At 45.9% G+C, this 24,586-nt stretch overlaps 1 protein-coding gene across 2 annotated transcripts in view; it reads right to left on the bottom strand.

Annotated features, from left to right (window-relative positions):
- EVL (Enah/Vasp-like) overlaps nt 1-4,084 on the bottom strand; it is a 43,178-nt gene extending 39,094 nt beyond the window's left edge. For both annotated transcript variants that reach the window (XM_078870413.1, XM_078870415.1), the window contains exon 1: nt 3,677-4,084. In XM_078870413.1, the coding sequence (XP_078726539.1) occupies nt 3,677-3,681 (5 nt within the window). In that variant the 5' untranslated portion in view covers nt 3,682-4,084. The remainder of the gene's footprint in view (nt 1-3,676) is intronic.
- Nucleotides 4,085-24,586: the final 20,502 nt, after the last annotated feature.

Raw genomic sequence — 24,586 nt, 5'->3', positions numbered from 1 at the left:
GAAACATAATTTCGACTTTATGTTACACACACGTGTCCAGTGGAGAAGAATAACAACGTTAATGTTAATCTAGTATCTGTGCAGTAAATGTAATTGCGGGCAATTTACCAAAGGGTGGGGTAATCAAAACAACATGTGGGACAGACCCATTATCATGAGCAAACACACCTGGCCTCAGGGGAGGTTGAAGAGGAGAGGTGATTGTGTTTGATGGGGGGGGGGGTCACCGAGGATAAACTCAGACAATCTCTCCCACATTGAATCTGTAGCACAGGTTTTAAACCCTTTGTAACGGCACCACTAAATTGCTCCTCAACAGCGCAGATCTGCCCTGCAAACTCTTCCCTTGTTCCACAGTGGTTAGAATTCTACAGCATCAGACACTTATGCGTGTCCGTTCACGTAGAAGTTTTAACTTAAAAGTTATTTTACTATGATCAGCCTAAAAATAAGCTAACCAAGCCGGCTTGCGTCTGAGGGAATTTATAACTTAACACCGAGTTATGTTCGTGCAATATTTTCAATAACCTTATGCGACACCGTTATTCTTGTTACGATTGCTATTCGCTTCATTGCTGTAATGTCCTTCATTTGACTTCATTGCTGTTGTCTTTTTGGTAACCGGGGGCATTCTTGTCTCGTCAAATCTCACCTGGTTAAACGAAATAAATTTGAAACTCACCAGCACCACCACCGATCACATAATCTCGACCACCAGTATCGCATCGGTCTCTCATTCACGAGCCACGCGACTCTTGAGAACAGCGCATCCTTCTGAACTTTCGCAACGCCTCTGGGTCACCTTTTCGCCGAGCATTTACTTCCACCCTAAAGAATGCGGCCAGGGCCACTCTGGCAACGGGGCGTTGTCCGCAGCCCTCGCTCGCGAACCGTTCACATCTCCCCCCCACCACCCTCACGGCAACTCACGACCGTTCGTAAAACTTTAACCCGAAGTGTAAAAAAAAAACCGCGGGTAGGCACACGGGCGCCAACGACACCAACGACGCCAACTCATAACGAGGGGACGCGTGGGAAAGTGACAAAATAGGCGGGGAGAGGGGGGTAGAATATTAACCCAAAAGAAAAAGCGGGGCCTTCACACCTCAGAAGTATTAATTTCAAATTTGTTCACGGGACTGTGCCACGTTCAGGCAAGAGATGGCAGCTGACGGTCAACGCCACTGCACACATCAGTGGCTAAAAGCCCTCTCGCTCTCTCGCTCTCTCTCGACTTAATAACGTTCAACCTGATGTAACGCGTTTGGCTGTGACATTATCCCCATAATCATCATCACCGTCGTCACTTCAGGTGAGACACGTGTCACACTTAGCAGAAGACACAACAAACGCTTTCACTTATTAATGATACACGTACGTTCTCCCCCCCCCTCACACACACAACGACTTCGCTTTGTAAGGTGATCCAGTATCCGTTTGTTTCTGTGTGCTTGCTGAGAAACTGCAGAGGAGGGATGACACATTTTTTTGAGATCGCAGGCTCCCCGGTGACGGAGCTCAGAAGGTCACTCCGGGCAAACAAGTGGTAGGGAGGGGGGTGGAGATCACAGTGCAGTGTGATAGCCGTGAGTCAACTTTGCTCCCCACCAGCTCCCAGACCTGTACAGCGACGTGTGGGAAGAAACAAGTATAACCCGTAAAAACAAAGTTTTTCACTAGAAATCCTTTATATGCGTGGCGGCTAGAGTCCTCTCGTCCTCTGGCTTGAGATGGCTGCCACCTATGGGTCAGATGATTGCATGGCACAATTAAGCAATTGGTAATTAGATATAATATTTTTGTCCTAAACAGTGTAAAATTGTGGAAAAAAATTTTCACGAACATTAATTGTCACGCACAACGAGTCTGTGTGGAAAATGTCAGCTCGATCGGATCACGGGAAGTGGGTTAAAAAACGACCGAAAGATTTGCACGGTCGTAAGCAAGCAAGCAAGCGCGCAAGTGAACTTAATATAAAGGATTTAAAAAGAACACACGACACACGCACAAAGGGAAGCCCGGCCACAACAATTAATTTCCTCGTCCTTTTGCAAAAGTCAGGTGAGAGGCTATGTCTCGTAACTCAAGTACGTACACACGGGGGTTCATGTATTAGGGCAGATTTCCTTTCTTGCGTGTCGCAATTCTTCATCTCGTTCTTAAATCGGGAGGCCAAATAAAGTTGCGTTTCGCCATAGTAACCGTACGAGTTAAACTCGAAAACTGTGGTCCTGAAAATGAACCCATCCCCCAAAATTGTAGACCCTGGGATTTAACACGTAGTTATAAAAGCCTCCCGTTCACACGGAAGCCAGATTGACACAACGACCACAGCAAATCTGAGCGTAACCAAGAAAAACAGCAGCACCTTCACCACGACGATCAACATTCCAATAACCGACATCGCATACAAAGATCCCCGCAGTATACACTGTTGAGGAAAGTGCTGTTATAATCGGGGGCACCTATTACGGATAGTATGGCACGGCCAGACACCGCCTTTGTCACCCCTGTGCCGACTTCACACACTGCACCATGTTACTACATTTAAGACGGAGTCCACATCGATGGGGGGGGGGGGGGCTCAGCACCGATGTTAGCTGTGGTCAGGATACGAACTTGGGTCACTCACTGGGTTGGGAAGCCACAGTTCGTCGACCACTGCACCACACTTTCCACAACATCACCAGAATCCAGCACCATTGTTTTGCCACAAAACGTTTCCAACATCACCAACACCTTTACCACCATCACAACAACAATTACCAACATGAATTACATGGACATGCGCAACAACATTATCGGTGGCAACACTTACAGCATCATTAGTCACCCACATCAGTGTGTGCCACCAACACGAGGTAGCCGTCAACATCACCATCAACAGCACCACTTTAACATCACCATCGCTTTCGAAACCCTGATCACGGTCAAACTCATCACCGCGAAAATCACCATGGGCACAAATGTCATTACTACGAGCCAATGCCATCCAACATCACATCATTGCCACCGTCACCCCCGTAATTACAAACCATCACGACCACCAACATCACCACTCCCACCACTAACATGCACCATCACCACAACCACCATCACCACCTCCACCAGCAGTAGCACCACCAGAATTCTAGCATCACCATCACCACCACCACAACCACCATCACCACTACCACAACCACCATCACCACCACCATCACCCACCTCCACCAGCAGTAGCACCACCACGAGCACCACCAGAATTCTAGCATCACCATCACCACCACAACCACCACTACCACAACCACCATCACCACCACCATCACCCACCTCCACCAGCAGTAGCACCACCACGAGCACCACCAGAATTCTACCATCACCACCACAACCACCACTACCACAACCACCATCACCACCAACTCCACCAGCAGGAGCACCACCAGAATTCTAGCATCACCACCATCATCATAACTTACAAGACCACCAACCTAAGCATCACCCATCAGACAAACGGGCACCACAACACCATGAACACCACCAACATAACCGTCCCCATCGCCACCACCATCGTTCGCAAAACAGCACCATCACCCCAGACACCACCATCATCCGCGCCATCGTCATCCCCCCACCCACCACCACCACCAACCATCATCAACAACAATAGAAGAAGCACAAAGTCCATCCGCCCGCTTACCTCATGGTGCCACCGGCTGCAGCTGCAGGGGGAGACGGGCGCGGGACGGGGCTGTCGGCTGTCGGGACGATGTCTCTCTACCCAGGGGGGGGGGGGTGGGTGGTGGTAATGGGACCGGTCCCAACAACCAGAACCAGCGGGACCGGTAACCAATCACTCCGCAAATCCCGCCTTCTGAATAGAAACCCCGACCTCTGTCAGACTGCTTCAAGGTGGTACCCCGCGCCTATTCCTTCTGTATTGTACAGCCGCGTGTGAGGGCGAATGAGCGAGGGAGATGGGCCAAGCAAAAAGATCCGAAGCGGGGACCGAGAGACTGCGCAGCCGAGGCACCGCGGAACCTCGGCGGAAACGGCGAGAGGCCTTCCCGCTCCCCGGTGCAGAGGAGCACGGGTGCGCACAAGTCCCGCCCCCCATTCACAAGCCCCCCCCTCACAAGCCACGCCCCCCATTCACAAGCCCCCATGCACAAGCCCCCCCCCCCATGCACAAGCCCCCCCCCCATGCACAAGCCCCCCCCCCATGCACAAGCCCCGTCCCCTACACCCAAACCCCTTACGCCTAAACCCCCGCCCCCTAGACCACACCCCCGCCCTCTATTCCGAACCCCCCGCCCCTTACGCCCAAACCCCTCCCCCAATACCAACACCACCACCGCCGCCTACACCCCAACCCCCACCCCCTACGCTCAACCCCCCGCCCACTACGCCAAAGCCCCGCCCCCTATAACCACACCCCAGCTTCCTCCGCCCAAACCCCCACCCCCTATCCCCTCACTCCCGCCCTCAATGTTCGACCCTTGCCCCGCCCTCTCGCAGTGAAGCCTCCGCCCATCTCCATCAAAGTCCCACCCAATTAGTGCCGAAGCTCCGCCCAGTACAATCTGAACCCCACCCCCTCCACATCCGAGCCCCTAACTTGAGTTCGATACATATTCTTAGGTTTTTTAGGTAAAGTCACGTAGGTAAAACATTTTTATTAAAATTAATAAAAGTAAAATAAAATACAAATAAAATAAAAATCACGACGTTTCGGAGGCAACACAAGCTTCCGTCTTCAGGTGGAACCGTCACAGCACGCTTGCTCATTTACTTGATGCAGCAGTCGTGCTGTGACGGTTCCACCTGAAGACGGAAGCTTGTGTTGCCTCCGAAACGTCGTGATTTTTATTTTACTTTATATTTTATTTTACTTTTATTAATTTTAATTTTTTACCTACGTGACTTTACCGAAAACACCTAAGAATATGAATCCTTGCAGTCACGAAAGCTTCAAATCTAGAATTGAGTTCGATACCCAATACATGTGCCAGAAACGTTTAATCATTTTACTTTTCATGCAGATGAATTTATTCACGAATACGTTGGTAATTATTAGAGGGGGTTGTCTATTACTTGATAGCTAAAATAGGTAACTATTCATATGGAAATGTAAAAATGGGTCATCAGGAAACATTTAATTGTAATTATTATACACTAGCTTGTTTGCCCATCCTAGGATGGAAGCTGTAATATTTACGAAAAAAAATAGCAGAGTATAATTGTATCGTGTGTAAATTTAATGGCAGTGAATATTGCATGAAAGTATGTCATCAAACACTTCACTGCATTTCACTGTAGCGCCGTATATAACTGACCGTCAATTTGTTAAAATTCACTGCTCTGGTACTTTATTATCTTCTGTTTTCGGTCGCTGGGGTTGAAATGAAATGGAATTGGATACAATATCTGGACAATCATCGAGAAATGTAAATTCTACCATAATGTAGAAGCATAAATTCGACTTACCTTTTGTGTCAAGTGCTGAAGAAATAAATAAAAACACCAAATCCACTTTGTTGTTGCGTAGAACTTAAAGCGAATTTGCGAAAAATAAATATTTCCGCTCGACCTTCTTCAGCGTGAGTGTAAAAATCCACCCGCTCATGGATATTCATGACGGGGGAGGGGTGCGGCATGTGGAGTGACGTCACGCGCGTTACACACAGACATTCTTGGCTAATTATCGTAGTAATTCCCCATAGTGCAATTGTGCAGTCCTTCAACTCGTATTCACTCTCTCTCTTGAAGAACGGCCATCGGCCGAAACGTTCCGCCCATGAGCACAAACTCCCCGCTCCTCACTCAATCACCCCCCCCCCTCCACCCCTTGTAGAGGTTGATCCAGAATCAGAATATTTATTTAGACTGGAGGAATCCGATGAGCTATAAAGCTCTTTTTCACAGATGTCAAGTCGGGGCAGGTCAGAACGTGACAACAACAAATACAAAACACATTCCTGCGGAGGGAGGAACGTTGGGTTGATCGGTCAATGGCCAGGGTGAACGGCGGCGTGGTGTATTCCGCAAATATGCCCGACTGTGAGGGCGGGCACAAGCCGGCGTGAGTAGGTTAAACGTTGAGTTTTATAAGGGCACCACGGGGTGACCAGCCCCTCCCCACCCAACCCCACCCCCCACCCAGTCCCACCGTCCCCACCCAGCCCCTCCCCACCCAGCCCCTCCCCACCCTCCCCACCCCACCCAGCCCCTCCCTCCCCACCCAGCCCCTCCCTCCACGACGGACGGACGGACACAATAATCCCCTGTGGGCTGGTGTAACCAGTAGGTTCCTACCAGTAAAACACTAAAATATGTTTTATCTCACCAAGTAATGACGCTCTTTACAGATCTCATTCCAACCGAGAGCTGATTGAATTGCGTTCGTTTCTTTGGCCATACGAAATCATCATAATCATCATTGAATACAGTATTATGAAAACAGCGGTGGCTCCTGCATCTTAACATGAGGGTGTTAAAATGATGGATGCAACAGGTGTATTGAGATGTGTAAGACGTGGAGAGGCTTTGAAATGCCGTAGTAAACACAATTTTGCTTCGTTTATATTTTTGCCCCATCCTTTTCTTGGAGGTATCTGTCAATGGATCACCCTGTACAGTACTGTTATAGTGACTGTGAATGAGTGAGTCACTGGGTAAGTAATCTGTATCGATTTTTTTAAAGGATAAAGCCCAAAGGCATGCGGTAAGCAGAGAGAAACTTCTTTTTTTTACTTCAATAACAAAATGGCATACGGGCTGCGGTTTGTAAAGTCGTTGAAAACGTGTTTGATCAATTACAATGGGCCAGTTACACTTGCAATGTAACTAGAAGGCATGATTTAATCTATATGCATCTGTCTGTTCAAACTGTGCATCTGTCCGTTCTTCCTGGTACTTATCCTATTCATACGAGGGCTCTGCTTTCCTGGTCCTCTTATGAATTCATTTCTGTCCTGGGCCATCATCCCCGTATTCTATAGAGTGATGCGAATTTCATCGACGAGTCCATCGTCACCACCACACTAGTGGCCCGGCTTCCACAACACACAGCTGATTAGCGAGCCCATCACCACCACACTCGTGCCCGGCTTCCACAACACACAGCTGATTAGCGAGCCCATCACCACCACACTCGTGCCCGGCTTCCACAACACACAGCTGATCAGCGAGCCCATCACCACCACTGGTGACCGGCTTCCATAACACACAGCTGATTAGCGAGCCCATCACCACCACACTCGTGCCCGGCTTCCACAACACACAGCTGATCAGCGAGCCCATCACCACCACACTCGTGCCCGGCTTCCACTACACACAGCTGATCAGCAAGCCCATCACCACCACACTCGTGCCCGGCTTCCATAACACACAGCTGATCAGCGAGTCCATCACCACCACTGGTGACCGGCTTCCATAACACACAGCTGATCAGCGAGCCCATCACCACCACACTCGTGCCCGGCTTCCACAACACACAGCTGATCAGCGAGCCCATCACCACCACACTCGTGCCCGGCTTCCACAACACACAGCTGATCAGCGAGCCCATCACCACCACTGGTGACCGGCTTCCATTGTCCACGGACCACAATGGGGGCAGCGCTGAAGCGGCACAGCACAAACGACGGAAGAGGCGGTCGGGATACCTTCGACGCACACGTGGAAAATAATGACTCACTGCTGCGCGAGTAGTGAACACATTCACACACTCTCAGACAACGCAATTGAATGGCTCAATCACTTAGGAGCACTGACGCCCCAAAAGTGTCCTTCCATTTTCCACGTGCTTTCCGCACTCATCCATGCGCCGGTTCACCACTTCGAACCAACCTATCGTTCAATACATAAGCGGACAATATCTATCTCTCTCCACATCCCATTCGCCACATTAGCCTTCTGGGAGTGCATAATTTCAGCAGCATTGGTAGGATAACAGCAAAAACTCTGGAATTCGTTCTCGGGCCTGCCTCGCTGTCTCTATCCGAAACGGTCCGACCAACCTTGACCTCAAGGGTGGTGAAGTATGGCCAGCAATTAACTTTCAGTGAGTGCCGTAATTTCCGCAAGACAGACCGATCGCGCGCAATGTTCCGCTCCGTTACAGGAGGTACATCATTGCCCTCTCGTGGCCATCACCGGATGTGTTGTACAATCGCTGTGAGTACTTCCCCGGTTTACGTCTCCACACCCCCCCCCCTCCCCCCACTTTTACGTCGTTTCGCAAATACGTCGTCACTTTATTAACACCGCCACCTGATTTGCGTCGCCTCAACCCCCACACTCACGTCGCTGACAGCATCATGGCCCGTCCGTTCTCGTATCCGTCGCCTCAGCCTTCGCCTCGACCACCAACTTTGCGCTTTGTGTCGCGCATAAAGATGCTTTATGTTTATTGTATAGTGTAGACTACAATAAACTCCTAGATTTGAAGCTTTCGTGACTGCAATGATACATATTCTTAGGTTTTTTCCGGTAAAGTCACGTAGGTAAAAAACATTAAAAAGTAAAATAAAATAAAAATCACGACGTTTCGGAGGCAACACAAGCTTCCGTCTTCAGGTGGTACCGTCACAGCCACGACAGCTGTATCAAGTAAATGAGAGATTGCAGAAGCCACCACTCCGTTTATATAATGGTTGGAGGAGGTGGTGGAGCAAGGGCCGCATACTTTTATTAATATGGTAAGGTGAGGCTTGAGACTAAGAATAGACTGCATAACAAAGGCTGAGCATTTGTTATGGAGAGGTGCGGTTTGTGACTCAACCTGTAACAGGGAGACCACCACTAGACATGGTAAAACTGTGATGGTTGTCTGTCAAATAAGATTGGCAAATAAGTGTAGCTAAATCTTTTTTGCATGGTTAATCACATCTTTCCAATGATTACTCAGTTTGTAACCGTCATCACGGTTGAAATTATATCTTAATTTGGGAGCTTTCGTGACTGCAGGAATTATTCTTTGGCTCTTTTCGGTTAAGTCACGTCTAAAAATAAAATAATAAATCAAAATAAAACAACACATTACGACGTTTCAATTGCAACACAAGCAATCATCATCAGGCATAAAGGAAATAGCAACAAAAATCTAACTAGAAAACTATAGACCGACATACAAGCAGACAGACATCACAACGGCACACATAGAGGGGAGTATACAGGCACACGAAAATTAAATAACCTAGTAAAATATTGAAATGTGATGTAATACAACACAGAGAGTCGGTTAACACACAATTAACGCATGGCCTGGTTAACGCATGGCCTAACCAGGCCATGCGTTAATTGTGTGTTAACCGACTCTCTGTGTTGTATTACATCACATTTCAATATTTTACTAGGTTATTTAATTTTCGTGTGCCTGTATACTCCTCTCTATGTGTGCCGTTGTGATGTCTGTTTGCTTGTATGTCGGTCTATAGTTTTCTAGTTAGATTTTTGTTGCTATTTCCTTTATGCCTGATGATGATTGCTTGTGTTGCAATCGAAACGTCGTAATGTGTTGTTTTATTTTGATTTATTATTTTATTTTTAGACGTGACTTAACCGAAAAGAACCAAAGAATGGTTGAAATTATGTCTGTGTTTGTATATTTGTATGGCTTCGTGTACAAACCTTTGATGGTAGCCAGGAGGTTTGCAGAGAACCTTGGTCTCGGAAAATACAATTTCATGAGAGCCCATCCAGTTGTAGCAATGATCGGCAACGGCCGAAGAATCAGTTCTGCCGTGTTTCAGATCTGACTTGTGCTCGCGGACACGATCAGAAACATGACGTTTCGTTTCTCCAATGTAGCAATCACCACGAATGCAACTCAATTTGTAGACTCCAGGATACTGTAAGTCAGGAACGACATCCTTCACAGATGGAATCAAATCACGGATCTTATGCACTGTACTGAATCGGACTTGGATCTTATGTTTGTTTAGAATTTTGGAGATCTTTTTGGTCACGCCTGCTATGTATGGCAACGTGATAGTTTTGGTCGGAGTTTCATGTGGCTGTTTCTGTATGGTGGGAGAAACAGCTAGGCGGATAGTGCGGTCAGAGTATCCGTTCATCCTGAGGGCCCGATGTACATGTCTTAATTCACCGGCCAGGTGGTGTTGGTCAGAAATGCCATGGGCTCTGTGGTATAGCGTTTTGATGAGAGAATTCTTTTGAGATGGGTGGTGGTGGGAATCCGGTTTCAAGTAGGAATCTGTGTGGGTGGCTTTCCTGTAGACAGAATGTCCCAAGGATCCGTCAGGCCTCCTCTCAAACAGAATATCCAAGAATGGTAGTTTACCGTCTTTCTCCACTTCCATGGTGAATCTGATTAATGTTTTTTACCTACATGACTTTACCGAAAAAACCTAAGAATACAATATACTCGTTTGTGTACAGCATTTTTGTAACTTTGAAAATGTGCTTTCATCACACATTTTAGGAACGCATCCTAAACTAAACTATACGGTAAACGTATAATAATAGGGTTTTCCCCTTTTTTCTGCAAACAAAACTGAAACCTTTTTACAAGGATTCATGTCTGCATTAATCACAATACTTGCAGTCAAAATGAAAACAAAAAACACACTATGATAATATATGCATTGTCCTTGAAACTGATTGATCCACACCAGAGACAGCTTTCTTTTGAGCCTCGTCTCAATTGGTGCTCGACCAGATGACGCCACCAATTGAGACGAGGCCCAAAAGAAAACTGTCTCTGGTGCGGACCAATCCGTTTCAAGAACAATGCATACATTATCAGAGTGTGTTTTTTGTTTGCATTTTGACTGCAAGTATTGTGGTTAATGCAGACATGAATCCTTGTAAAAAGGTTTCAGTTTTGTTGCCAGAAAAAAGGGGAAACCCCTTATTATATTTGGTGCTGGCAAAGGAGGTCTAATGATGATATACGGTAAACTATTGTTTTAGGTGTAAGGCCCACTGAGATGTACAGTATAGCTCTTTTTCAGAAGTGACCTGGCCACAAATGATAGCACCACGGAGTAGCTTGTCACGTGGAGATTTATAGCAGCCACACATACTGTGGGGGGAGAAACTGGAGGTCCCGGATAAATATCCACGTGACCATGGTGAGAGAGGGAGAGAGCAAGCAAACTAAACAGGCGTCAGTGTCGGGATCGAACCCACGACCTCCTGCAGACCAGGCAGTTAACATCTCGCTACCGTCGCGACTTAAACCGGAGTGTTACTCCACGTCGAACTTTTTCACTTGCCAGGACCCCTAATCTGCTTCTTTATGACATTGACCCTTTGTCCACCCAATGCTGTGTGAAATCATCTCCACGCCGTGAAGGTCATGGGGTTGTTTGACCATACTTCACCACGTTAGTCAGTGCGGGTTGGGGGGGGGCAGGACTGGTTCAGATAATCACTCTCTGGCGATGATAGCCTGGGCCAGGAAACTAACTAAGGTGGCTGCTCTATATTTCAAGCAATAAAACAGCCCCAATTCTCGCATGACTATTAATCTCCAAGGGGCGGCCTTTTGGGGCGATAACGTCAGCTCGTGTTTATGGGGCTTGAACTGTGTGTGGATTATATTATTACATTGCAGGATGGTGAGGGATGGGGATAACTTGGGAAGGCCTCTATCCAACAGTGGATCGATCATGGTTGATGATGATAATGGACGATAGGCCATCATTGTTTTCAAAGTTCATCATCATTTGTGTACAAAACTAAAATTCCCGTAAAATCACCGGATTTAAATTACGAATTAGGCAATACAACTCAAGTGTGTACATGATTGGAATCCAAAGCGCTGGTGTTTTTCCGGTAGCGGCCACTGCCAGGCGCCACGTGCTGTGATTTATGTCATTACAGCAGCATCCGGGTTGGAACTGTTATGCGATTGCATCTAATGTTGCATGTAGGCCATCACGACCAATACAATGGCTTGATAATTAATTTAGGTTGAGTCAGATCGTGTCGGCGTAACGCAAACGATTGCTTTTTTTTATATTACTACAATTTTGCTGATACACCAAATCAATGAGTATATTTGCCCACGTGACAAGCTGATTTGATTGGCTCTGTCGGATGGTAGCGCACCTGTCAGGGTTCTCTGCAAACCTCCCGGCTACCATCAAAGGTTTGTACACGAAGCCATACAAATATACAAACACAGACATAATTTCAACCGTGATGATGGGTACAAACTTAGTAATCATTGGAAAGATGTTATCAACCACGCAAAAAAGACTTAATTACACTTTTTTGGACCATCTTATCTGACAGGCACTATTTTACTTTATTCTTTGGTTTTTTTTCGGTTAAGTCACGTCTAAAAATAAAATAATAAATTAAAATAACATATTACGACGTTTCGATTGCAAAACAAGCAATCATCATCAGGTATAAAAGAAATAGCAACAAAAATCTAACTAGAAAACTATAGACAGACATGCAAGCAGACAGACATCACAACGGCACACAGAGAGAGGACACAAATCGGCACAAAGAGAGGGGTCGTTTCTGTGACGGTCCCTTAAATATAGAGAGGGGGGGCGGGGACGGAGAGAGGGAGGGGGCAGAGAGAATTAGCATATCAATGAGTGTACGGCAACGTACTGCTGTTGCAAGTAAGATGACAATGTGGAACGGGCACGCAAAATTGAAAACGGGCACGCAAAATTGAAAATTAGGAGACAGGCACACGAAAATTAAATAACCTAGCAAAATATCGAAATGTGATGTAATACAACACAGAGAGTCGGTTAACACACAATTAACGCATAGCCTGGTTGATTACGTGTTTCAAAATTTGCTAAGTTAGAATTTTAAGTGTGAAAATTCCAAAGAGAGGACACAGGCAGAGAGAACAAATAGTCAGAAAGAAAAAGGATAAGCTTAAAACTTCCCCGTAGAAGTGGTTCAATCTTAATTTAGGAGCGTTCGTGACTGCAGGAATTATTCTTTGGATTTTTTTCGGTTAAGTCACGTCTAAAAATAAAATAATAAATTAAAATAACATATTACGACGTTTCGATTGCAAAACAAGCAATCATCATCAGGTATAAAAGACATTTTGTTGCTATTTCTTTTATACCTGATGATGATTGCTTGTTTTGCAATCGAAACGTCGTAATATGTTATTTTAATTTATTATTTTATTTTTAGACGTGACTTAACCGAAAAAAAAAACAAAGAATAATTCCTGCAGTCACGAAAGCTCCTAAATTAAGATTATTTTACTTTACTTTACCGAGTGTTAACATCCCCAGTTGTTTTTTGGCAGTGCTCTCTTCATTGTTCAGCCGGCATTGGTGTAGGCATGGGCATTTTCGTTCTTTTGTCTATCATGTGTATCAGACCTCCCCTCCCCCCTCTCTGTCCATTGTGTTGGCGTGTGCAGCAGCAACCGCGTCCAAGCCGTCGTCCATTGTTTTGGCCCCTCCCCCTCCCGATGCGTTGTGCTTGGCGCCCCGTGCTGTCTTTGAGCCCCGCCCCCCTCCCTCCCGATACGTTCCATTCATTGGCTACCACATTCTGATGAGCCCCCCCCCCTCTCCTCCCCCCTTCAACTTGCTTATAAGGGATTACTTCTTGAATCATTGCCTCACTTGATGCAGCTAATTCGGCTGTGACGGGCCCACCTGATGACGGAGACTTGTGTTGCCTCCGAAACGTCGTGATTTTTGTTTTTGTTTTTATTTTTTTATTTTATTTTATTTTAATTAATTTTGATGTTTTACCTACGTGACTTTACCGAAAAAACCTAAGAATATGTCAGATGTGTCTCATTTTAATTTACAAACTCACCGCGGTGGCGAGATGTCAACTACCTCGCCTGGTATGCAGGAGGTCGTGGGTTCGACTCCGACGCCTGTAAATTTGGAGTTCACATTTCTTCTTGTGGTCGCGTGGATTTTTCTCCGGTTTTCCCCTCCACATTTAGAGTAATTAGGGCTTAAAGCATTTGGCTGCTATACGTTTCCACGTAATAAGCCCTTTCGTTGAGCTATCATTTGTGGCCAGGTCGCTTCTGAAAAAGATCTGCATAGCTCAGTAGGCCTTACCTGGTATAATACAAATAAATTGTTTAGTTTGTTATTCACTTAAGAGTATTTAGCTGCTATACATTTCCACATGATGAGCCACTTCGTTGAGCTATCATTTGTGGCCAGGTCGCTTCTGAAAAAGATCTGCATAACTCAATAGGCCTTACCTGGTAAAATACAAATAAATTGTTTAGTTTGTTATTCACTAAGAGTATTTAGCTGCTATACATTTCCACGTAATAAGCCACTTCGTTGAGCTATCATTTGCGACCAGGTCGCTTCTGAAAAAGAGCTATATAGCTCAATGGGCCCTACCTGGTAAAATAAAAAAAATTGTTTCGTTTAAATACAATCATCCAATAAAACACAGGACAGCACAGTATAATTGTGTTTTAACTGTTTGAGAATAAGACACATTTTGTAGAAGGGTGTACACGTTTGGATTCAGTCGTATCAATATTCAAAACAATATAAAAAAATATAAGCAACTGATTCACGCAAATGTATACAGTATTTGGAAACCCAGTTGAACGGATGTTATAAATTCCCTCCATGCCTACACACAACGCGCCTACAAATCCCTTCTAGGCCACGCCGTGGCGCTGTAACATAACATAACTCATACGACCCAATCGCGTCGTTACGGGATAGATAAACAACAAAATATGAAATGTCTCCTTCAAATGTAACCCGTGTCTCCACATAAAAACATTAAAATATTTCTCACACAATCCATCAGCCACATAATTTCAACAGCGTTTATTTTATACTCTTTGGTTATTTCGGTAAAGTCACGTAGGTATAGAAATAAAACAAAAAATAATATATTTTTATTCAATTACAAGCAACACTTTCACAATAACATCTGGTCCAAGCAGCATTTGTCTAAAAACTCTGGCTGCTGATGAGACCCAGAAAGTCAAAACCGCTCCAGAGTTTGCTGGCTGAAGCAATTGCCTGCTGCTGGATATTATTGGCCTGGGAAGCCACATAGGTTCGATTAACTAAAACGGAACTGTGCTTATTCAGTCTATAACTCAGCTCAAGTTTGTGCACAAGTCAAAAAGTCCATCATTATATTTTTGGCAGGGTAGGAGCTGGGAGTCTACCGATTAAATTCTTCCCCCGACGATCCGACGAATTGCCATCGTGCGAGGGGAGGGGGGGGCGAGTGGGTGGGGGCGAGTGGGGGGGACGAGTGGGAGGGGGCGAGTGGGGGGGGGGCGAGTGGGGGGGGACGAGTGGGAGGGGGCGAGTCGGGGGGGGGCGAGTGGGTGGGGGGGGGCGAGTGGGTGGGGGGGGGGGCGAGTGGGGGGGGGTGCTTTGCTCAGGCAGCCGATCGAAGTTCGCCGCAGCCTGACACGGCCACCCCCGATCGCAGATAGCGCTACCAGGCCGCGCAGTGTTTGCCTTAAAACACACACACGCACGCACGCGCACGCACGCACACATACGCATATTTGCAGGCAAATGGCCATCAGATCAATGCGGAGCAAATATCTTCTCTTCGCCTTCTCTCCTTTCGAGCTTTTAACGAAGGCTTACTGAGTCCAGGAGTGCAGTGCACCCCACCACCCATCTATTGATGTGATGGACGAGCGGCTGGCTGCTACGATGTCCGTGTTCGCAGGGCCCCCCTTCTTTACAACGCCCCCACCCAGAACAGGGCTCGGCTGACTGCCGCTCCGGAACCGCGTGCGTCCTCTTAAAGGACTGCGCTTGGCGACGCGATTCGTCAAGGAGCGACGTCTCGTATTCACCGCGTGCATTGCGGCTCTTGAAATACTGAAGGGAGTTTTTGTTAATTGGTTCTTTACCCTTCTATCTGGAAACAAAACTGACACCTTTTTACAAGGAGTCATGTTTGAATAGACCGCAATACCTGCAGTCATAATACAAACAAAAGAACATAACTCTGATAATGTGCACTGTCCTTGAAGTTGATTGGTCCACACCCGAGACAGCTTTCCTTAGAGCCTAGGAAAGCTGTCTCGGGTGTGGACCAATCAACTTCAAGGACAGTGCACATTATCAGAGTTATGTTCTTTTGTTTGTATTATGACTGCAGGTATTGCGGTCTATGCAAACATGACTCCTTGTAAAAAGGTGTCAGTTTTGTTTCCAGATAGAAGGGTAAAGAACCAATTATCATATTTTTACTGGCAAATGAGGTTCCTATAGTGGAGTTTTTGTTGTTGTTGAAGTTTGTTTGTTTGTTTACCGAATTCGAAAAAATGGGTGCTTCTTCCTTGATTTGAAGCTTTCGTGACTGCAGGAATCCATACTCTTTGGTTGTTTCGGTAAAGTCACGTAGGTAGAAAATAAAATAAATCACGAAGTTTCGATCGCAACACAAGCGGATTATATTTGTTCCGCCTAAGGACGACCGCTTGCGTGGCGATCGAAACGTCGTGATTTATTTAATGTTATACCTACGTGACTTTACCGAAAGAACCAAAGAGTATGGTTCTTCTTGTTATTTTGGCTGCCCACCCCTGCTCCATGACGATGTCTTCAGTCCAACTTTTCGGTGCACATCCTCCACCTCTTTTAGCCTACCAGCTAATCGTCGTTGTTGCTTTTATTTGGAGTCCGTGAAGAATGCGTAAGTAATTATAGTGAACGGGTGAAGGCTCCCCCCCCCATACCCGTATCACTGTTTCAAAACAAAATAAAATGTCGCATCGATCAGCCCATGGACAATTCTTGACACATCTTCTCGAGTGACTTTCGTTGAAGGACGTTAAATCCCATGCCCGGTTCCAGGTTTATCTGAGCCTCGTCGGCATGGCTTGATCCGTCCAATGGACGCCTCTGGGTTACCAGGTGACGCAAGGAAGAAACTTAGTCAAGCTATACTTGAAGCTTACTAAAAAATAAGTAAGAATATAAAAAAAAACTTTTTTAAAAACATGTTTTAATGAAATGAACCCTACTAGTAATGGAAGAACTCCACAACTCAAGGAAGTGTCCCCGAAGCTTGCCATAACGTCAGTTGAGCGTGAACAATTAGACCCAAGCCAAAACATAACATATAAAAAATATTTGTTTTAATATGTATTATTATATAATATAGTATTGTCATCAGTATGACATAAGTATACCAAGTTTACAGTCGATACCACATTGGGAAGTGGGTTAAAATTGAGTTACAAGATGTGAGGATACAACGACAACAACAACAGACAGTGAGTCAATAGAAAGCGTGTAATAATAATAATAAAGACGATTATTTAACGAGGGTTCGCGGCGAGTGATATCTGACTATGCTCTGGGGGGACGGGGAGAGGGGTTTTCCCAATCCGCACTGAGTGGCATGGTAAAGTATGTTCAGAAAAAAAAAACCCTACGAACGACACGGTATGTGAGAGGCCCTTAATACAACGGTGGTTTGACACACTAGTGCCGTGTGTGACATAATGAAGAATAATAATAACAAGGCAGTGTTAATGTTGAATGTGGTTAAATGTTCTATTGTTGCGCCTGCACCGCTGCCAGTGCAGTCCCTCGACTTATGTTTTAAGTTTAATTGTACGAGCTAAAATAGCATTCATAGGCAGCTGGGGCAATTGTTGTAGGTGTTAGCAAGCGCCTATTACAGCAATTAAAACACACGTGGGGGCGGTGTGGCAAGGACCACGCCCGGCTGCCTTTGTATCCACCGCGCTGATGTGCACACACTGCACCATGTTTATGTAAGGATGAGTCTTTCCAAGTGAGAGCCAGTATCAGATTCAGATAGCATTTGCCATTGACGTTTTGCGTAACTGGGTGTCGAACCCAGGTTGCTGGGAGGGAGGGAGGCAGTTGTATAACTACGACACCACACCAAAGACAATGACACACACACACGCATACTCCCACATAGCAACGTGGTGTCATTTCGCAGTGGCCTCCAGAAGTTTAGGTAATGCGAGGCCACTTTCTAAAGCACGTGCACAATGGTTTTATGTTCGCAACATACATGTTTAATAATCGCACGCCATATCACAACTGGCGGACAGTTCCGTGTCATCGCAACAGGACGTTGTAAACAACCATGTGGCAAAAACATAGGCACGATTGGACCATGGCACTGCTGAAAAGTCCAGAGGGGGCCCTGTTGAAATAGCTAGAATAGCAAGTAGGTTGCTGACCAATCTGTATGGATTAGTTGTGTCCCCCTGTATTCGTGGGTTTTCTCCAGGAACAACAAATACTGGATAAAGAACATTGTCCCAGTTATCCTCAAGACAACTTGTTAAATATATGTTTAAGACTCATAGAAGCCGACTATAGATTTATTTTATTCCATGATTGGGAGTTGGGATTATTCTTGTGGAAGGAAACTAGAGATCCCACGTACGAGTAGATTACACTCAAAGCTCCACACAGATAGATTCAAGAATCCATTGCTATACCGCCTTCTCGCTGGCCACCTCACAGCCCCAGCCAACACAACAACTGGGACCTCCATGGCATTCTCCCCTCCAAGTATAGTAGAACCCCCCTTAACGACCACCCCTGTAAAACGACTAATCGCTTAACGACGGGCCTCCATAGAGCCTAATGTGTAGTGTATAGTGTAGTGTATAGTAGTGTAGTGTATAGTAGTGTATAGTGTAGTGTATAGTAGTGTAGTGCCTCCATAGAGCATAATGTGTAGTGTATAGTGTAGTGTATAGTAGTGTAGTGTATAGTAGCGTAGTGTATAGTGTAGTGTATAGTAGTGTAGTGTATAGTAGCGTAGTGTATAGTGTAGTGTATAGTAGAACCCCTCTTAACGACCACCCCTGTTAACGACTAATCGCTTAACGACGGGCCTCCATAGAGCCTAATGTGTAGTGTAGTGTATAGTAGTGTAGTGTATAGTGTAGTGTATAGTGTAGTGTATAGTAGTGTAGTGTATGGTAGTGCATAGTGTAGTGTATAGTAGTGTATAGTGTAGTGTATAGTGTAGTGTATAGTAGTGTAGTGCCTCCATAGAGCCCAACGTGATCGCTTACCGACCATTTCCCTGTTAACGACGGACTGTTGTAGGTATAGTAAATATAAATGAATGCATTGATTAACTATGTTTCTTTTAATAGTATGTGTTTATAATGTTGTTAGTATTTTTATGTATTAATGTCCATTGTTTAAATATTATAAAGTTAGTTTTTTGGGGTGAAAAAGGGTCACTTTCGAGGCTATCGGAACGAATTAAGCCTTTAACGTGTATTACCTACACTTGCTTAACGACCAAATAGCTGAACGGAACCATTTTCCATCGTTAAGAGGGGTTCTACTCTACTAATCAGGCTTTCCACCGTCCCTTCAGGGCTACCAAAGAAGGTAACCTCATCCCCCATATCTCATTCGAGCTGGGACACTTTGGAAACTCTCCAGTATCATCACCATCACCACTAAGACACCGTTACCAACGCCGACGTTGCCGCTTCTATCGTAAGCGTGGCTAACAAAGGCCACGATCGCGTAGTTAGGTGGATTAGCGGGGGAAAGGCTTCGGTTCTACACTAAGCCGCGGACGCCAATATCCGTCGCAACCTTTGGTCGAGCGCGTCTCGTCACTCAACCCCGCTCCCTTTGTGTTTTATTGATTTACTGTTGCCGTCTTTTTAATTGGGGGCATGCACAGTCCCGTCCCACCCCCTCTCGTGCCACCGGCCACGTGCAGCATGGAAGCTTTTTTTATTTTTATTCCGGTCGCCGGCGACGACTCGAGCCATCGCGGAGCGAGAGGCACTCGGGAGCGAGCCGAGCCGGCGTGGTGGGGGGCAGGAGGGTGGTGGGGGGCAGGGAGGGAGGGTCGTTGCGCAACAGGTGAACGACACGACGGCATGTTTTGCCAAATTGTCCCCGCGGTCATTTCTTTCCAGTGACGAAGGAGGAACTGGGAACGAATTCCGCGGAGTGCGCAAAAGACGCTGGGAGAGGTGCGCGCTTGGAGTTGCACCGGAGACAGAGATGGGGGGGGGGGGGACGTGGGGGTTAGAGGTGGACACACGCAAACTTAAAACGTCATATTGACGAGTATGGCAATGCAGCGGGCTTGGGGTAGGACACATCGTTAGAAAGGATGATGGCCGTGTTTGAGAATTCGTTTTCCGTAAGGCTGCTGATGAGGATGCAGAGCATCAATTACAATTTCACATTCTAGATTTGAAGCTTTCGTGACTGCAAGGATTCATACTCTTTGGTTATGTCGGTAAAGTCACGTAGGTAAAAAATAAAATAAATGAAAACAACTAAATTAAATCACGACGTCAGGAGGAGGCTTGTGTTGCGCCCGAAACGTCGTGATTTAATTTAGTTGTTTTAATTTACTTTATTTTTTACCTACGTGACTTTACCGAAAAAACCAAAGAGTACAATTTCACATTCAAGTGGTCAAGCCAAACAACCACGTCAGGAGCAGCGGAGCGTATCGCTGCGATGCCTCCTTTGTATTTATGGATCCGGCATTGCGTCGTTATACGTTGTATGGTCTGTTCTAGATGACCACAGTCGCACATTGGAGAGTTTCTAATTTCCCATGTGTGTATCACGTATTCGCACTTGCCATGGTTTGTGCGGATGCGATTTAGAGTGGACCACGAGATTCATGGAAGATTAAACCCAGGGATCTTCTGCGTTGGATCGTTCACAAGGTGTTTGTTTGCGAGTTATTTTTAACTCCATTCAGGTAGAGATTAAGAACCTACTAGTCAAGAGGAGCAAACAGGCCTGAGCCAATGGCCACTGTGGAGATGGAGCAATGAAATCAGCTCGTCGGCAGCAGTTAGACGGATTGTCTCATTGCAATATCGTGAGAGATGGCGACATCTTGGGAAGGCCCTCATGCAACAGTGGAGAGATTTTGGATGATGATCTAGAACAGTGATTCTTAACCTCTACTGCAGCCTGCGCACCCCTCTAATTCTCAATTGGTAACATTTTTGTAATATTAATAAATACGTAGGGTTGATGACACAAAGTACTGTAGTTGTACTTGATTTGTGTTTTCGATTATTTACCTTCTAAAAACATCTGGCATGCCTCGCACCCCCAGAAAGGGCATCTCAAACTCTCAGGGGTGGCATTTGAGTGTTCTCTCCCATGTGTGGGACGGGGTCCCCCACCCCTCCGCACACTGGCACACACTAAAGATACTCCAGAGAATTGACCAAGCATTTCACAATTGGACCTCACCTGAAAAATTGCCTTGGGGCTCATCAAGGCGTTCCTGAAATTTAAAAAAAAGCAAAATTACAACCGGCCTCTCACCTGTTTCAAAGGACCTACACCTGAGATGATTTATAGGCTGTCTTGCAAAATGTCCAGAGTTTACACACCCAAAGAGAACGCGATGAGTATTGTTCGTGCCTGAAAAGGAGCAGTAAACAGGGAGGGGGGCTGATATGGCCACATTGACATTTGTACAGGCGGGCATGCAAAGGTAATCATTGCAGACAGCTGTTGCTTGTATATGGCACCTGCTGGGTTTTATTTTAGCAAACACTGTCGACTATTCCAGTCATCCCGCGTTCTATCCTTGAACATTTATTCTTTATGTTTAATAAATTCGTTGGCATTTTTTTCACAACTTTATCCCCATTTCGATATAATCAGTCATTTGTCAGTCCACTGCTGTATGAAGGCCTACCCACGCCATGTTGGTTTATGGAGTTTATATGACCATCAATACATCACGTTTCGGGTTAACGGTGGTATGCACACAAAATAATAATTACAAAAATACTCACCACATGTCGTTAACACCGCCTTGATTATAAGGGAAAATTATTTCGGAGGACGACATTTCAGGCAATGGCCCTTCTTCGGAACAAAGAGATATGGAAATCCAGAAACGTGATTTACCGACTTCTGTTTGTAAAGTGCATTTGTTAAGTTTTGCTTTTTGCGAAAGTGACGCCATAACCAGTTGACATTTAATGTTGTCTACCGCAATGGAAAATTATTATTTAACGAGCTGCACAATAGTGCAGTGGTTCGCGTGATGTTAGAGCGTCACATTCCTCTTTAAAGAGACTTTGTCTAATCAATGACCTGCAGGTAAATAGAGGTGTGATCCAGAGTGGCTGATGTCTCGTAGTTACGTTCTTCAAACATCAGCACAGGGGAGACAAAGGCGGCCAGGTGTAGTGCTGGCCACTCCACAACCTCGTGCGGTGCATTGTGCTGGCCTTCATAGGTGCTCGCTAACAGCACTTGCTCGAGCAGTCTGTGTGGGCTACACAGGGGATCTTTATCTTTGCGTATCGTTCTTTCATACAAATAAGCGACGAGCAAAAATGTGTCTCCTTTCTCAAACACAAGGCGTTGGATGCTGCTCATTACCGCTGGTGGCCCTGCACCAGATATGGAAGTTCCACATTCCTATGGCGAGGACTTGTATATTCACAGTGAAATCACTGTTGACTTCCCACAAAGGAGCACTCTTGTGTGAAAGTTATCTATTTACTTGAGCATCACATACCCGGCTACCCGTACCCGGGTACGGGTAGCCGTTTGCGACCCTGGTGCGGCCGGGTACGGGTACGGGTAAGGAATCAAAACCCGTTTTCGACCTCTGCCAACGATGAATGGTAGCGCCTCCAGTGGCTCGCCGAGGTAACGCATTCACCACTTGTTGCAGAGGTTCGCGGTTCGAATTCCAGCAGCCACCCCGATTCGTGGACGTTAAAGATCCCGTGACGTGATGCGCAAGAGTAGGCCATTGTGTGCCGGCGTTATGGTCCGAATTGACCAACATTCGAAAAAATTGCAACGCAAAATCACTCCATTGGAATATCCAGGTAGCCCCCGATTAACACGATTTTTCACCTTACACGCAGATTTTCAAGAACGCATCTGTCGTGTTAATCGGGGACTGCCCGTCCACTGAAACGTCCCCCCTGACTGCGAAAGCTTGGCAGGACCCTTCTGGAAAATAGTCGTGAGCATCAGTGATCTTTTCCCAGGAAAACTGGCGTTCACGTGTTAACATTTAGCGTGAAACTAAATGCTCCTTATAAATTCAATTGCCGAATTATTTTAGCTTTAAGCATAGAATAAACTTTATTTGTACCAAAGTTCAGCTCTCTAGCCCTTCTGGAACATCATCATAATTTGCATCCACAATTCAGTCACAGCAGTCTGTATGCTTAGAGTATGACATTGGATTGAGGCCCCCATTGCCAAGAAACAGTCTAATCTTGATTTGAAGCTTTCGTGACTGCAGCAATCCATACTCTTTGGTTCTTTCGGTAAAGTCACGTAGTTAGAAAAATAAAATATATGTTTTATTTAATGTTTCTACCTACGTGACTTTACCGAAAGAACCAAAGAGTAAAGAAACAGTTTTTTTCTGCAAAGGAGACCTGGAGCACTTCACTGCTCTATTGACCCTGGAGGTAGAAATAGCTGAGTCGACCCTTGACTGAGATTTGAACTCCTGACCTTTCAACTGTGTACCTTACGCTCAAGCCACAGCGCCCAGCGGCGTAAGTGCTGAGTGTGCAGGGCGGTGCAACTGCACCCTACCGGGAAACCACGTGGCGATGGTGGGAGCCGCGGGCTGGGTTCTGAAGTGGGGGAGGGTGGGGGGAACTGGATAGTGGGGGCTCTCGTTTCATTCTTTACCCCAGAGCCCATTACAACCACACTCCGCACCATACCGCTGGACTGCAACAGAGACCTGTACAACTTTCACCAATACCTATCATATACTATACATACAAACTCCGATAGACTTACATGGAGACACACAGACGTACATAGAGACCTATAGACCAGAGCCTGTGCGACAGAGGGGATACATTGAATTCCTTGCACCAAGACCCATAAAAAAACAATACGCTACGCTTAGGGGCCGTCCATAAATGACGTCACGCGATTTTGGACGATTTTTGACCCCCCCTCTCCCCCCCATCGTCACACGGCGTCACAAAAAGTCAGACCCCCCCCTCAAATATGACGTCACAAAGCTCTGCCCCCTCCCCCCCAAAAAATAAAACATGTTTCAAATCGCTTTAAACTATTGTCATTGTAGTGCGTATTTAATGTGGCGCTGCACTCTGATGTTGTAGGAGAAAACATTTATTTAAACGTATATTTAATTAAATAGAACGTGTTGTCTATGTTCATTTAAAGTTGCGCATTTTGATGTGACGTCACATTTCTCACCCCCCCCCCTCGTCGTCACAAATCGTCACAAATGTCTGCCCCCCCCTAGGTGCGTGACGTCATTTATGGACGGCCCCTTACCCCGCTCACAAAGTTGGCCTCTTTCCAAGAACCCGAATCTCCCTCATCGCACAGCAAACAGCGACGTCACTTGCCCGCGGATTCCTCACTTTAAATTACAAATAACAGTTTCTACCCCCCCCCTCCCGCAACTGCGAAAAACTTGCAAGTGACCCTCTTGAAAAGGAGTCTTGAGACTCAGCGAGATTTTTCTGGGTAATCAGACGTAATGACGATGATTATAACATTGATCAAAATAAAATACAAATGCTTGTGAGACGAGGCAGCAGGGTTAGGCTCTCAGTGCAGTGGCAGTCTGAGGAATGACATTCAAACCGCCTGCTTGTGTGGGTTATCTCCGGATCCAGCTCGTG

The sequence above is a fragment of the Lampetra fluviatilis genome, chromosome 30 (genome assembly GCF_964198595.1).
Source record: "Lampetra fluviatilis chromosome 30, kcLamFluv1.1, whole genome shotgun sequence".
Lineage (NCBI taxonomy): Eukaryota > Metazoa > Chordata > Hyperoartia > Petromyzontiformes > Petromyzontidae > Lampetra > Lampetra fluviatilis.
This window is presented reverse-complemented; position numbering and strand designations above follow the sequence as displayed.